Below are 15,876 nucleotides of genomic sequence, written 5' to 3' on the forward strand. Positions count from 1 at the left end.
AGAAAGCAAGAGGAAGGGTTGTCATAAGAGAATGAATCCAGATGCAAGTGTTTTTTTACCCCATTGTTTTGAATTTTGAGTAAATTAATAGTTGTGTCTTGTCAAAAGCAGAAATAAAGGTTATGCTTGGCATTTTAAAAGAATGTGAATGGTTCAGAAACAAAAGCCCTGTTGACTGTCCTGGCTCAAAACATCTGAAAATTAAAGATGGGTTTTGGTTGCTTAAACATAGGTATACAGTGTCTTTTTAGAGGCTCTGGGGTGTCCTTTATCCCACAGTTCCTGATCCAGCAGAACACATCTCTCCTTTAGGCTTTGTGTCAGAGTCACTATAGCACATCTCAGATGATGCCTAGGTTTAGGCCATTAACTCTCCTAAACTTTTTTTGGAGCCACTATTCTTAATGCTATCCATAAGAACTGAACGAGCAGGGTCTCTAATAACGAGGCCACCTATCAAAGTGCCTGGATGTAAATTCAGTGATTAATTTCTATAGTTTTACTTGAAACGTGACAACAATGACTGTTACAAGCTGAATGATATAAAAAGGCCCTTAATCATGGTAATGACTTGCATAGAGGAAACGGAGATGACAACTTTCAGATAGAGGCTGATAGATTCAGGTAGAATACAATAAACTCCTTTCCTGTTTTCACAGCTAAGTGTCTGGTTTTGTGTTCTTAAGCACAAGTTGGATTTAAATTGCTTGATAGCATATGAAAAGCTACCTCTCAGTGATCTCCAGGGATGATTTCAGATTCAGATTTTTTTTTTTAATCATTCTAGAGTGTTTTGAGACTACTCCTTAAACACAAATTTGATGTTGAAGAGTGGACCTCTGGGAACTTGTACTCAGTATTTACTTATAAACCCATGCTTTCCAAAATACAAACTAATTGCTAGAGTTTCAAAGTTTGGCCTTGAAAACAATAATGACTTGGGTCTAGCTTCTGCATGATTCTAGCACCCAAACTCTGGATTAGTAGGTTGGCACAACATCTGCAGTTCAATGGTGTGATTCATAGGAGCACAGTTTCTCTCAACCTTGTTACTTGCAAGTACTTAATTTTATTTAAGTCTATTTGGAGACAGGTGAAAATGTACACACGGTGCAAAGGAAAAATATTTTATTGTGAACATGGCATGTATGAAATGCGTCTCAGAATATACTGCTATATATCAAACGAGATAAAAAAAAATCTCTGACATGAGATAAATGAACAGTGCTTGAGACCAATGAAGAACATGCACACAGCTGTTCTAACAGCACAATTCTGATACCAATCACAATATATTATATAGCTTTTATGACAATGTTTAGAAAAAAATGCAAATATTGGACCTACTCCTGCATTATTGTACATCATCCAAATCTTCGATGAAGCTTGCAGGTGTGTGGAGGGAACAACAAGAGTAAACTGACATCCCATCTCAGGCAGCAGAAGGCAGAGATGGAGGATACATCAAAAACAAAAGACAAAAATACTATTCTACAAAAGTAAAAAGGCAAATATTATCCCAAGGAATATAATTATTTGCACAAGAAATCTTAATTGCAGCATCCTGACTCCGTTAAAGCCAATGAGAGTATGCCATTGAGATCAGTGGAGCCTGAATTTCATACTGAAATTTAAAACATTCTTGCATTAGTGTAAACATCAGCAGAAAAAGTCAGCATCTGTACAAGTATTCAAGTGCTGTTTAAAAAAACAATAAAAAATAGACAATGCTAACCCAAAATGCCAGTACAAATCCAAAAGGCAGATAATTAAAAGAGGGGTTTTTTTTGCAAATGTACATTTTTGAAGTATTTAAAAACATCCATTTCTTAGTATTTGTATATCATTGTTAGGGAACAAATATATGAGAAAAAAATGAGTTATTTACAGTGATAAAGGAAGGGCACAGTGTTTGCTCAGATTTACTTGAAACCAGTATTTTTCCACTTTGGAGTCATGACATATACCTGCACACTCAAACATGTTTCAGAGCAGTGCTGAGAAATGGCTATACTTCATTGTTATGAAAGATAATCCTTCTGTGCAAGTATTTCAGTATGATTCCTTATGAGCCATTTACATCCATCCATATTTTGAGTTAAAAAAAACAATAAACCAACCTTTAAAATTTCTTGTAGAAATATTTTTTTCTTTGAAAACCCTGATGAGATTTTACAGTCATGCATTTGGAGATTCAGAGTCAACACAACTTTCCCATTTACTGTTAGAGTAGTGCCTGTCTTCAAACAGTTCTTTGCTAATTTTTGTGCGGATCTCAGGACTGGATAACAGCGCTTTTATCTGATTCAGTCTGGATAACAGGGCCTGCGTTTCTCTGCGTAAAGCTTCTTTTGCTAACTCTGCTTCATGGCTCTTTCCTAGAGGAAAGGAACAATATAATACATTTTAAAACAACTAATTCATTTAGAATCATTAATGTACGGAAAGAGATCAAATCTGGTTTGGACAGTATTAAGTGCTCAGTTTTTGACCATATTGAATTTTTATAAAAAGATACTTCATCAAAAAATATAATTTACATCAACAAATGCTACCAAAAAGTAAAGAACAGTACAGTGTCACATTTAGGAGAAATTCCTGTCATATTACATACTGTGTAATAGTATCTGCAATGAATATCTGTAGTGGTAATTTTTAGCTTGGGATTGACTGCTGTTGACTAGGAAACAGCACGTGCTCTCACATAGAGCAAGCAGCCCTGCGGCAGTGCCAAACCCTCAGGCGGAGGGCATCGCTTCCACTTATGACAAGGCCTTTTCCACAGCCATTCATGACAAATCCAAAAGACAAACGCAAAAGGTTCAGTTTCTCTTCAAAAGCAAGGAAGGGATTCTTGGTATCAAGGGGAAGTGAAGACTGGAGCTGCCTGCTTCACCATTCTTGTCCTTTTTCCATTGTCCATCCCTCCCAGCATTCAACAGATTTTCAGCAGTGCAAGCACTTATTAAACCAGTAGACAGTGTCCTTCAATTCAGAACAAACTTTTGATAAGAGACTCACAAAGTAGAGTTCCTGTCACCCAGTACCACTTAGCAAATTTCAGCAGGGAGCTGGGACATGTTTTTGTAGTTATTCTTGGTGGGGTATTTGCTCCCGGGCATTTTGCACAGTGCTCACTTGCTGTTATCCTTGTCGCTCTCATTCTTACTGCCACTTGCTGCGTCTTCAGTTTTCATGGGGCTTCCATCAGTCTCTCTGGTTTTGTTTTGCGTTTCTTCTAAATATTGCTGTACAGCCTTCAGCACCGCGTTCTCCACCAGCCTTTTGCTGAGGCTCACCAACTCTGCATCATCTGGCTCTGCTGCATGTTTTTCACCTATGCGTCACAACAGACAAGAGAAGGAATTCATTGCCATGGAAAGAGAGCAGCTGTGATTGTATCAGGAGCCTCTGTCTGAGCTGGATTTTAAGTTATTAGCTGCCTCTTCCTGATTGTAAAAAGTAATTTCCCCTCCCTCAAGCTCAGAAACAAGTGTGTTCCATAAAGATGTATACAGTATATCAGATCAAAAAGATTTCACTGCTTATCTGTACTGTTACACTCCATTTAAAGCCAACAGCTTAACACTATGAACACTCACTCAGAAAAGTGTGCAAATTTAATTTCTTTTGGCCAACGATTGTCTGTGACATATGGGTAAAGATGAAGAACATGGGACAGAATAGATTTACACTTTAGTAGCATTTAGGTGCCTCCGTTTTGTGATTTTGCTTAACAAATCCAACATCTATCTATTTAGTCACTGCTTGTAATTCAGGAGTTTCTCATGGGAAAAATTACTATAATAATCTAAACACAGGTTAGAAATATTTTTGCAAACAAAGTATAAAACTTAGAAAAAACATATATTCTGTCCCTGCCTCTCTTCTGTCTTCTAACTTAAAGCTCTGATATCTGAGGATTGCAAGTTCCAGCAGTCTATTCTTAGATATCTGCTGACAAAAGCAAGAAGCTGGCATTTCCCTGCTTTGCTAAGACTTTGTATGAATAAATATTTAAAACAAAACAACTACATACATAGTAAGGATTTGCATACATTGTGACATCTAGTTTGAAATGGTACTTTTCCATGAAACATTTTCCCAATAAACTATATAGCCTACTACAGAATCCTCCTTTCATGAAGAATGCATTCCATGAAAAATAAATTTTATTGCCCAGTTTCCACTGGCCATGCCATTTGCCACTTCACAGTCTCCTGCACTAGGTAAATAACTGTTTTCCTCCATTTATATTTAAGGTCATACTTTTAATGTCCTCTTATGGAGTTCACATTCTGCAACCAGTAATAAGAGGCTGCTTAGTCCTACTCATCTGGTGAAAGAGATGTTATTGCATACTCTCAACACAAAGCTTTGTACTGTTCAATTACCTAAATTTGCCCTTTTTCATTTATGGAAATTTATTCAAGTTTGCCTGCACATATAGATTATAGTTATAAAATACTTTTATTAGTCTTTCTAATGGATTGCAATATCTGGGAGTGATTTCACTGATAAAACATAATTCATATGGTGATTCAACTCTTCATATTCAGAGGCAGCACCTTTATTAGCTGAGCTTTATAACATGAACATCCCACTCTGGAACAGCAAGACATACCAAACTCTTCCAGTTCTGGGACTCCACAGCACTGTTACTGTGGGGAAGGAAGAACTGCACTCTCCAGCTGAAGAATTAAGACTTTACCTTGGTAAAGCATTTCATTACATTTCAGAAAAAGTTTGGAAAAATTGCTCTAAAAATATTGAAAGGGTATCTATGCGGATAGTTTTGGCTAAAACCAAATTAAAAAATATATGAGAAAACATTAAAAACAGATTTAGAATTTCCAAGAAGAAACATTTTAGGCTAATATGCAAGTCCAACAGAGTCAGAGATACTATTCCCAAAACTAAACAGCTACATGCTCCATGTTCTCTGACTCACTGCTTACCATGTCACTACCTCTAAATCCTGTGTTTAAGTCTATCCTTTAACTTAAAAAAAAAGGGACTTAATTCAGACTCTTATCTCTCAGAACATCCAAGATACATATGAGCAGCATCTCCTCTCAGCTTTTCTGAACTGATCCCACAAGCCCCTTTGAATGCAGCCTTTTGATTCCTAATTTCCTTTGCTTTTAGCAAAGATGCTCGAAAAATGTGTTGGAAGTCCCAGTCTATTTATTCACTAGAAAAAAAAATAATATTGTGGTTTTCAGCTGCAGAGTTTCTCATTTTTCAGAATTGCTCATGGGTCACAGAAATCGTTACTCACACAGCACTAATGATCAGTCCACGGAACTCAGAACAAAATCAATGGGAAATATGGTGCTCAGCCACTCTTACATTTGACCCTCTAGTATTTAATATGCAGAGTATGACTAATCAGTCACAGAGGCCTCCAGATACCACAAACCAGTAGTGACTGTATTTACTCAGAATGCAATTTTACTTGTAGTACATCATGTATTATTCTTACAGTCTTAAAAAGGACAGAGCTCTTCTCTCATAAATACTTTCTGCAAAACAGTTCTCATTTACATACATATGTATAAAATACATATATCTACTGTTGCATTTATAATTTCAAAACAAACAGATAGTACACTTGTAAGTAATTTCTCAAGCATCAAAAAAGATTACTTAAAATGAGCCTTTTAAAAGTAGAGTTTATATAGCTACAGAAGAATGATTTTGCATTTTTTTGTTCGTTTACTTTTAATATTTTGAGATATTCATGGCTCATCAACAGTCGAAGCTCAAGTCTGTAGCACCTCCTAAGTGAGCTCTGCACTCCCACTGGAAAGGCATACACAACATCTGACTGACATGCAAATGCATGCACATCCCTGCATGAAGATTGTCCTTGGATTTATCCATCTGGCCACCTTGGTGGACTGCCACATGGGGCTATATGATTCCCTGATGCTCTGTTTATATTCTCATAATCCTTAAATAGCAGTTGTGGGAGTGTCTGCAATGCTGTGGTTCACTGGCAAACTAGCTATATACTGTTGTACCATTCCTACTCATGACTGTTGATAAAAACAAACAGGTCATGTAATAAAAGTGAGTATCGATCATCTATATTTAACACACATATATGTCCTTTTATATCTCTCCCTCCATGATGCATCTGCTGTTAGCCTGCTTCTTAGATGAATACAATTCCTCTGTAGCTGGTAAATGTTTCTTTGTGTGGACTGTCTTATATTATTTGATTTATCAGAATATCAGTGAAAATCATTGTAGATATGAATGTTTAAGATTTAAAAAAAAGGTTTCAAAATTCAGACTTGCTCTGTTTGTAAACTCTGTTCTGAAAAGGGAACAGGTATACCACAGGATTGTATTTGCATCAATGCTGTGATACTTAATTCTGTGCCTAAGAATAAAAAACTTCCCCTGTCTTCTCATTCATGTGGCAAAGAATAAAAATGAAAAAACCCTTTCATTTTATCCCAGAATTCTCCTCTGTAATTTTCAAAATATAGAAACAAATTCATACCCTGTGAGTGTACCTCAGTGCATCCATGCTTAGCAGTGTTTTTTATTACTGAAACTGAAGCATACCCCTTGTCCTGAAATGACCACCATTTTTTACAAAGGGAACTCTCAACTGCACAGAATTATTCAAAAGGTGCTTTATGATCCTACAGCCAGATGCTAGCAGTTATGGACATGAACCAGATGCCTGCATTGAAATCCAAATTTGGATTCAAATTCACTGCTATATCTTTCTACTGGACTAGGTTTACTTTCCAAGTGTACACCCCCTTCCACTTTACAAGACCCTGATCTGAATTTTGAAACACTGAATTGGAACAAATCAGGTATCGTGGTCCTGGCACAGCATTTTCATGGCCCTGACAGAGCTTAGAGTGTATGTAGATATCTCAAATTTGGAGAGAGGTAGGACTGTTACTTGAATTCCTCTACTGTTTATATGACTAGTCCAGTTTTTTTGTGACAGATTAAATTGAAAGAAGCTACAGTGAATCCCATTCATAGAAAAAGACAGTTTTACAACCTTTTACCAGCTACACTCCAAGACAATGTTCTGCAATCCTTTCCTCATGGCCTCAACACCCTGGGTTTTGTTTTTCCTTCCAACAACCTTTCTTGACAACAAAATAATGACAACATGGGGAAAATTATAAAGGAGACCCTTGGTATTTTGAATAGGTGACCAAAACTAGTAGGGAAATCTATACTCTGGTAGCAGAGGTTCTGGTCTGCACCTTGGGGAGGGCTGTGTAAACAGACATGGCTCCATCTACCTTTTAGTTTATTAGTTTTCTAACACAGTTTTTACAAACTCTAGAAACAAAAAACCCCACATGGGACTCAGGTAATTTTCCAAAAACTAAACATTAAGAAATTCTTTCTGAATGCTGGAAAACTTCATCTTTCTACTTACGCAGTACCTCATAACAACACCAAGGTGAGCCAAGTTGCTGTTGCATATAGACAAAGCTTTCACCACAAGATTCCCTTTCTATAGTGACTCCTCAGTGGCTGCAACTCATAATAATACCTCACTATAATTGACTATTAACCCCCCTGTACAGAAGCAAAACTGTGTGTGCAGTACAACAGGACTGGAAGGAAGGCAAGAACTATGCTAACTACTGATGTAGTAAGAAACCTTCAGCAGAAGACTTGCAATTATTTCTGCACATGGTAGGGCTGGAGAAAACAAAGGAAGGATAATGAAACAAATGTCAGACAGATTTCAGCATGTAAATTCATACACTTTGCAATCTCAATGATTATGCCTTTATCACGGTTCCCTATCTCTGTGTTAGAAGGAAAGTCTAAGACTGAAGACATCATTTATACTCATAGTGCCCAGGCAGATGCAGACTACTGCAAGGCTTCTGTGCCCAGCTGCAGCCTGTGGAAACATCTAGTTTTTGTGACACTGATTCAAAATTAAATTAAACCTCATTGACTTCTGTGGGAACTGGATGAAGTTCCCACGCCTGCATACTGAACTGCAATGTCCTATGCATCAGACCAATGTGTTGAACGCTTCTTTACTGAGGACTTTCAGAAAAATTTGGCAGGCCATATATATTAACAGAACTACAGCATTAGAAAAATACCATCCACCTTCATCCTGCAAAGACAGAGAGTCCACAATCCATAATAAATTGAATAACAAGCTATAATCAGGCACCAGACCATTCGCTTCCCATCCTTGCAACAGGCTGCAGATGAGCCAGCATGGCTGGCCATGATTCAAGATCATAGTTTTAAAGTAATGAACACAAACATGAGCATGTGCCCATATCTAATCAACACAATAAGTACAGACAGGAAAGTCACAACTCTGAACATTTCCTTGTTAATTAAGAAGGACTTGCATGAAATATGTCTAAAGTGGCCACTTAAGGAATTGACACAAATAAGGAACGGAGAGGAAGTGTGAAATTATAATTTCATTATGACATGATGGTTATGATATATCTGTTGCTGGATGCTACCACCAGATGTGGGAAATTTAACAAACTTCTTTAGGTTTACCTATATTGAAAATACAGGATTGTCTAACAAGGAAATTCAGGCAACACCAATCTGTCCTTTGTGCTGAACACATGGGTTTCCAGTTTGCTGGAAAGAGTTTTTATTTAATTTGGCCCACCATGCAATAAACATGACAAAATTAGGAATTTCTAGTAAAGAGGAAATTAAGGGTGTTGCAGCTATTCAGGGACAACAATGCTCTTGCCAGATTCAGTGATGACAGTAGGGAATACCTGCAGCTCCCTTCAAGCTGGAGACTTGGCAAACGTGGCAAAAGTTTGTTTTGTTCACACAAAACCCTCTGAAGATCAGTGATCTAAAATTTCTGACCAACTCTAATGGTAGAAATGGGATGTGATCTACTAAACCTATTCTTCCTTCTGCAAGCACTGGAGGATGTGATGCCACAGGCATGAGCCTTCAGAATGAACAAAATAAAAAACGTAATGTAAGACTCTAGTCCTGGCATACAGGGAGTTCTGTTAAATATCTTGGTTTTATTTTCCTATTAAAAGGCACCTGCTGACAGAGAAATGCCCTGATTCCTTTAATGTAGTTTAATGCTTAAACTTAATGAATTTATAAGAAGACTAGTGTAACAGGCAGCAAAGATAACATAATGGCTGAAGGAAAGAAGGCGGCTTAAGAAGCTGTGAGTTTCACTCGATTTTCTCACCAATATTCAGGTAGAAAAAACAGCCCAAGTTACAAAAGCAGTTTTACATAACCACAGTAACATCCACTGTGCAAGGTGACAATGGGAGAACCAAAAGATTGAGGTAGATCTTGATAGGAAACATCAAGGTAACATTATTCATCCCTCTTCCCCATTCACAGTGCTGCCTGGTGCTACTAGCTCAAGGGAACAGGGAATAGGGCCGCTTGGGTCAGCAGTGTTATCAAGGAGAGCAGAAGAGCTCCTCCTCCCTCCAGGATGCAGCCAAGGGGCAAGCCTTCTGTTTTCAGAGCCTGAGAGAGAGACTAGGTTTCTCAGTTTCCCAGGGAAAAGCTGTATTCTGGAACAGGACAGACTCGGCAGTCCCTCACCTTCAATAGTCCTGCAGAAATAATACTGAGAATGTAACACACTAGGGGAGACTGTGCAAGTTGCTTCCCCATCAGCCTTGGTCACTACTGACCACAGACAGAGCCCGATGGTCTTGAAGGAAAAAAATCACCCTGCTGGGTCACCAAGCTGAAGGAGGTGTAGGCCCAAAAAATGCAGCGGTTAACCAAAATAGGATATACAAAGATTTTAATTGTCATAGTCCAAATCTTTTGCCAAAACCTCAAAGTTCCTGCTTATGGACCAGTCAACCATGAAAATCAAACATTTACTTGTAAGCATGACAAGGGAAGTCTTTTAATAAACATTCACCTCCTGTTACCGTTTCCTATCCCGTCTCTGTGATCTTCAGTTTTAAATCTTTAGGATTCATTTGTTACTATACAGCTATTTTGGCTGAGACTTCTTCACGCTCCTGTCAATTACACTAAAAAAAGCAACCTTTTTTGGACTAAGACAGATTGTTAAAAGCAAGTGTTAATAAGTGAATCTTAACAAGCTGATCCCGCATTGTTGCTCCTTCCGAGCTCAGAAGACAACTCCATGCAAGCTCATGCTATCAGACAGTCTCTCACATAGTACATGTCTTTCCTTGGGGAAAGCAATTTTGAATGTATTTGTAAATTACGGAAAGAAAAGTCAGTTTTTAATCAACATGCGTTTTCATTTGATTATTTCAGTTACACTAACGTGAGTGAAAGACAGCTGCATACTCCTTGATCTGCAAAATGAAAATGAAATCTTGTCAAAAAAAAGATTAAGTATAACTGCACTTCAAGAGGATGTCCAACAGTGTCCATAAAATACTGTAATAATTTTAATTTAATAATTTTAAATACTGTATATTTTTAACAGAAAAATGTCACTTTCAAGGTGCTTTTAACATCTCTCTAACCATAATTAATTAGATCCTGAACCTAATGGAAGAAGGTCAGAGTCACCTCTTTTGGTATGAACATCTCACATAGGTTTGAACTTGCAGCATAACTGCATCTCAGGGCTGCCAAAACAGATGGGTCTAATCCTTTTCCCCCAGAATCTTCCTCTTGAAGAAATTGAACCCACTTCCTAAGCTTCTTGGGTAAACCATGAAATTATGTATTTTTGAACATGTGAGTAATATTGCTGCTGTCTTTCATTGCATGGGTCAAATATACAGATTTGGACTGAATTTATTAACAGCTTTGGGAAGATTAATATAACGTCCTTAAGTTAATTTGAGTGGCATTTTAAAAAAACCCCATTAAGTACTTATCATAGCATCTACTATCTGAATCCCCTTTATCCATTATATATTTTGCTTTAAATAATGTATTTAGCTTTGTTCTTTCTTCCCTCTCTTTTGTTTGTCACATAACCTTCAGTTTAAAGGTGGGTTTCTTTTAAAAAGTGGGAATGTGATATAAGTTTTCACTTTGATTTTGTGAGATGTAGCTGTATAAATGTCCTACCACACATATGTTTGCAAATATGAAATTTATTTTTGATACTTGGAGAGATTAGAAGTTTAGACCTTTGTTTAAATGCTCTGGTTCTGAACCCATAAAATTACTGCTCCTGCTCTTCTTCAGGACAAACTCTTCCTCAACTTTCATCTCTCTCTAAAAGCCCACTGCTTACAACAACAGTGAATCACAGAATCATAGAATGGTTTGGTTTGGAAGGGACCTTAAAGACCATGTAGTTCCAACTCCCCTGCCATGGGCAAGGAGAACCTTCTACTAGACCATTCTGCTCAAAGTCCCATTCAATTTGGCATTGAACAATTCCAGTGATGGGGATCCACAGCTTCTCTGAGCAATCTCACCACCCTCTTTCAGTTTAAAGCCATTACTCCTTGTCCTATCACCACATGCCATTGCAAGAAGTCCCTCTTGATGTCCAAAGAAAAGTATTCCACAGGCAAGATAAGCAACAAATTTGGACACGTTTTTGTTTGGTCATAATAAATTGCTCTGAGCCATGGGGTTTTTGGTCACCTCAGCCATATTAAATCAGAATAGCTGTAGATAAAGAGTTAAGAATGCTGAAGGTATGACTACAGCTTGCTTAATCTAATTCACAGGAATCTAAAAATTGCTAAAGTGTAACAAAATCTGTGGATGAAAAACCCTGAAACATTACCATGCCATAAAACTAAATTTAATGCAATTGATCCTTCACATGAAATAAGTAGACTTTATAATCTACTGCAAGAAAAAACTGAAATAATATGAGGGGACAATACTAATTTTTTCCCATCCTGTGTTTTTTATGTATAGTGCAAATATCCTCATTTGCTCATCAACCACCTAGTTAGTAATCAAAATTAACATTATGCTTGAGTCTCCTTCACCAGCAGAAATCAAGAATACTTTTTTAAACCAGTGGGCTTTACTTTCACATCCTTCCTATGCTAAATATCAAATAGTTATAAAAGCATTTTCTTTGTTGAAACAACATAAAGCTCCTTAAAATTAACCATTTCTCTACCTATTAGCAACACTTCTTTAGTGAAAGTAAATCCCTACAGCTCTTACACTGCATTCTATCAAAAGAGTAACTCCCCCTTCCTCTCTTTCCCTGTATTTCTACTTCCTCAAACTCAGTGAGTCAGACTGTTCTAGCAACACTTCAATGAAATCAATCCAGAAAAATATGTCTGCTGTGCCAAAAACTGAACTAATCATCACAACTTTTACCAACTTACACATAATGGATTGCTCATTACCATGCCTTAAAATTTATGGTTCTCTTCTTTTTACACTCCTTTTCCCATTTGTAAAATTTAATCTCTGCCGATATAGTAGAGACAATTCCAATCCTTTCTCTTCAGTACCCCAATAACTCTAAATCTGTCCTATTAACATGAGTGGAAAACTGCTTATTTATGTCAACTAGTCTTCTGGGCCTTTGTTTCTATCAGGCTAAACAGTTCTAATTTGGAGTTTCATATTTGTTTCTTCGTGCTCTTATTTTAAATCAGTATTTTTCTCAGTCTTTCTCCAACGCAAGAGTAAAAGAATAAAGGATGGATATTCATACCATAACCAGTTTTTCCATTTCTTTGCACCACATTCAGAACAAACTGTGTAATCAAAAGCAAGTATTTTAATTTGCTTTGTCTTTATGTTTTCCATACAGAAAAGTTCTCCCACTTCTATGTCTGGCTAGAGAGGCCAAGAAAAGTTCATTAAAGATGAGGAGAAGGAAAGAAATGGGCATGGGTTCCTCCCAAGAGCCAATTATATCATTCATAATTTTGAGATTTCCTGAGATGGGCAAGCATATACATTTGCACGGCACCATGCAATGTGTTTTGAACTCCAAGTATGCAGGTATAGCTATACATTGAGGGTCACATCCTGTTATCATGTGGGTGTCAGAAGCAGGAACCTACAGCAGTTGAGAATTAGTCTGTCCTTATAGCCTTGGTGCAGCACCATGTTGATCCAGATATTCTGCTGCTGATGTAGAAGCTTATACTGGGACAGATCTTACCAAAAACATATCATGTTTTTATCTGAAGTCTAATCCTGTAATCTTTTCTTATTTTATGCCTTCTATAGAGACCACGGTTGAAAAAAAAGGACTAAGGGAATGATAAGGATCTCTTAAAGCAAAATGATGATTTAAAGCAGTCAACATAAAGTAACATTTATTTCATTACATCAGATGATCAACAGTGCTTCACAACACAAAAACACTACACCAAATTTCATTTTAACAGAGAAAGGTAATCTCAGACTTTAGAAGGGGGTTCAACCACTAGAACTCACATAGTCATAGGTTATATTTTATAGAACTACAAGAATAAAGTCTGGAAAAATGTCTCACATTGTATTAATGAGGCATCTGTGAAAAGTAAAAGGCGAGCTGAGAGAAGAGAGGAAGAAAGGAAAACATTTTTGATTGCATTAGGTCATACTGGATGGTAATGGATTTTTAAGACAGCAAAAAATGTTCATTTTTGAATGACTGTCCTCAGCCACAGCAAGTGCTGTAGAAAACATGGCTGATACTTAATATGTTTTTGCTCAATCCTTGTGCTTTGTACTAAAGTGAAAAATTGAATAAAGTGTAACTTAAAAAATTATTGCTAGGATGTGAAACAGAATAACACAATAATGGACCATGGCATAAGACAATTCTTTTAGCAAAAGGATACAAGCTCTCTAGTGAGTGAATGCCTGAGGATTTAAACTCGCATAAAACTTAGCAAATGCCCAGATCAAGCTCACCTGAGACTGGTAGATATTCAAAGGGATTAAGCCACCAGCAGAAATGATAAAGTTAATGGTGGATTTTGAGATCTGGGCACTGGGATCCAGAGGAAATACCTAATAAGGAGTGAATTTTCTCTACATCAATTTAGGACAGCAATACCCAAGGTTCATGAGAGTAACAGGCAGGGTCAACAGCCTGACAGAAGTTCAGCTGGGTATGCCAATATCAGAATTATGAGCCTAAAAGCACTGACTATTGTACAAGTTTGGCAGTGCTAAATTCATCAGTGGTACAGTGTATTTCTAGCTACTCAAGGCTTGAAGACACTCTGTAGCCAAATGTTTATCAATTTAAGGTCTCTAAATTCTAAACAATCTTTGTGGCATCCAGTCAATTTTCCTTGTAAGATAGGATAATTTCCAACCTCTTTCTCTGTAGATTTATAGAATGGTTAAGGTTGGAAGAGACCTTAAAGATCATCTAGTTCCAGCCCTTCTGCCATGGGCAGGGACACCATGCTAACTTCTATACCATATAGAATATACCCCAAACCCCAAACTCCTCCAAATCCTAATCTCTTCCATCAGTTTTCCACTTTAGGCTTATGGAAACAGAATCTCTCAAATTTTAGGAATGGCAAAATGACTTGGTATGAAACGTTATTAAACTTTCATTAATCAGCTGCTGAACAAGGTGCCAGTAGCCTTACTAAGATACTTTTCAAGTTATCTTATTTTCCACTTCGTCTATAATAATTTCACAAATAATAACAGACCAGTGTCATCTAAAGGACAATCCTTCACTGGACCAAGGACCTGTTGTTTGTCTTGCTTTCTCTGTTTGTCTGCCTTAATCTGAAAATCTTGGTCACAACATTGCAAAATGTAGACTCTGCAGCCCAGCATCTGCCACTTGACAGGAAGCTTTCCCTGAAATATATACAAAATGTTCTCTCTTGTTCTTATTTTACATGATGCAATAGAAGTAGCCCCATGCTATCCTAACAGTTGCTTAATCATGTTAACCAGTTCCTCCTCCTGCCTTCTGGCTTTGTATCTTTTTTTTCAAAACTAGATAGGTCCTAATCTCAGAACTCCCCAAGATGTAGCTCCACAGCTCCCCAGAAATTTTCTGGAACTGCAGCCTGGGCTCCTACTTTACATTTGAAGCACTACGTTTTTTTGGAAATGCAACACTTCCTTGAAGCACCTTCCTCCTCTGCTCCAGGATTATGCCTCTTGAGTTTCCAGGACAAAAGTTACACTGATCTTCCCAGTGCAGTGTAGCCAGCACTGTATGTGTGCCATTCCTGCTAAATGATTGTAGGTCTGGTTGCACATGATCCTGCTGAAGGGGTAAAAGATACAGATTTTGTTGGTTTTTTTTTTCCTTCCCAGAGGGGAAGTTTTTGCATAGATGAAAGCTGTTTTCACCCCTTTTTCAAAGAGGACTGAATACAGCTTCCTGATTATTCCAGGTCAGTACAGAAATGTCAAAATTGAGAGTATGATTATTAGTTCAGATTTTAGTTTCTAAAGACCTTTAGTGAACCAAAGAACTCATCTTCTCTTTCTTAATTATATGGTATCTTTAATGAAGGCTGTGCAGACCAATTTTATAATTTAAAAAAAAAAATTAATATTTTAATGGCTTCTGGAATCAAGATTAAAACATGCCTGCCTGATCCAGGAAGATCACTTTCCATTAGCAAACAAAGCACTCAATTAGCTAGCATTTAGCATCACAAATCAGACAGTATAAAGGGAAAAAAGCACATTTAAAACCTCAGGTAGACAACTACCACGTTTTGTTGTATAACACTTTCCTACTCCCAAGTGTGACTATTCTATTTTTGTAATAGATGTTTTTTTCCATATGCTACAATTTCTACAACGAGAGTGGTTCCACTCTAAACTCACAGGGATTAGGTTGCAGTATGACTTGTCATATAGCAATACAATAGGTCAAAGCAAATGAATTTCTAAATTGCAGGAGTAGCTGTACATACATAGTAACAAAAGGATGGTATTTCATATTTAGCATGTCACACTTCTTATTTGGCTGTAATA

At 37.2% G+C, this 15,876-nt stretch overlaps 1 protein-coding gene across 2 annotated transcripts in view; it reads right to left on the bottom strand.

The window, feature by feature from the left end:
- Nucleotides 1-1,111: 1,111 nt before the first annotated feature.
- The window catches only part of AKAP7 (A-kinase anchoring protein 7), an 86,165-nt gene continuing 71,400 nt past the window's right edge, over nucleotides 1,112-15,876 (bottom strand). For both annotated transcript variants that reach the window (XM_018078088.2, XM_029962714.1), the window contains exon 8: nucleotides 1,112-3,337. In XM_018078088.2, the coding sequence (XP_017933577.2) occupies nucleotides 3,135-3,337 (203 nt within the window). In that variant the 3' untranslated portion in view covers nucleotides 1,112-3,134. The remainder of the gene's footprint in view (nucleotides 3,338-15,876) is intronic.

This window comes from Manacus vitellinus, unplaced genomic scaffold, assembly GCF_001715985.3.
Source record: "Manacus vitellinus isolate BGI_N305 unplaced genomic scaffold, ASM171598v3 scaffold_4_pilon, whole genome shotgun sequence".
Classification (NCBI taxonomy): domain Eukaryota; kingdom Metazoa; phylum Chordata; class Aves; order Passeriformes; family Pipridae; genus Manacus; species Manacus vitellinus.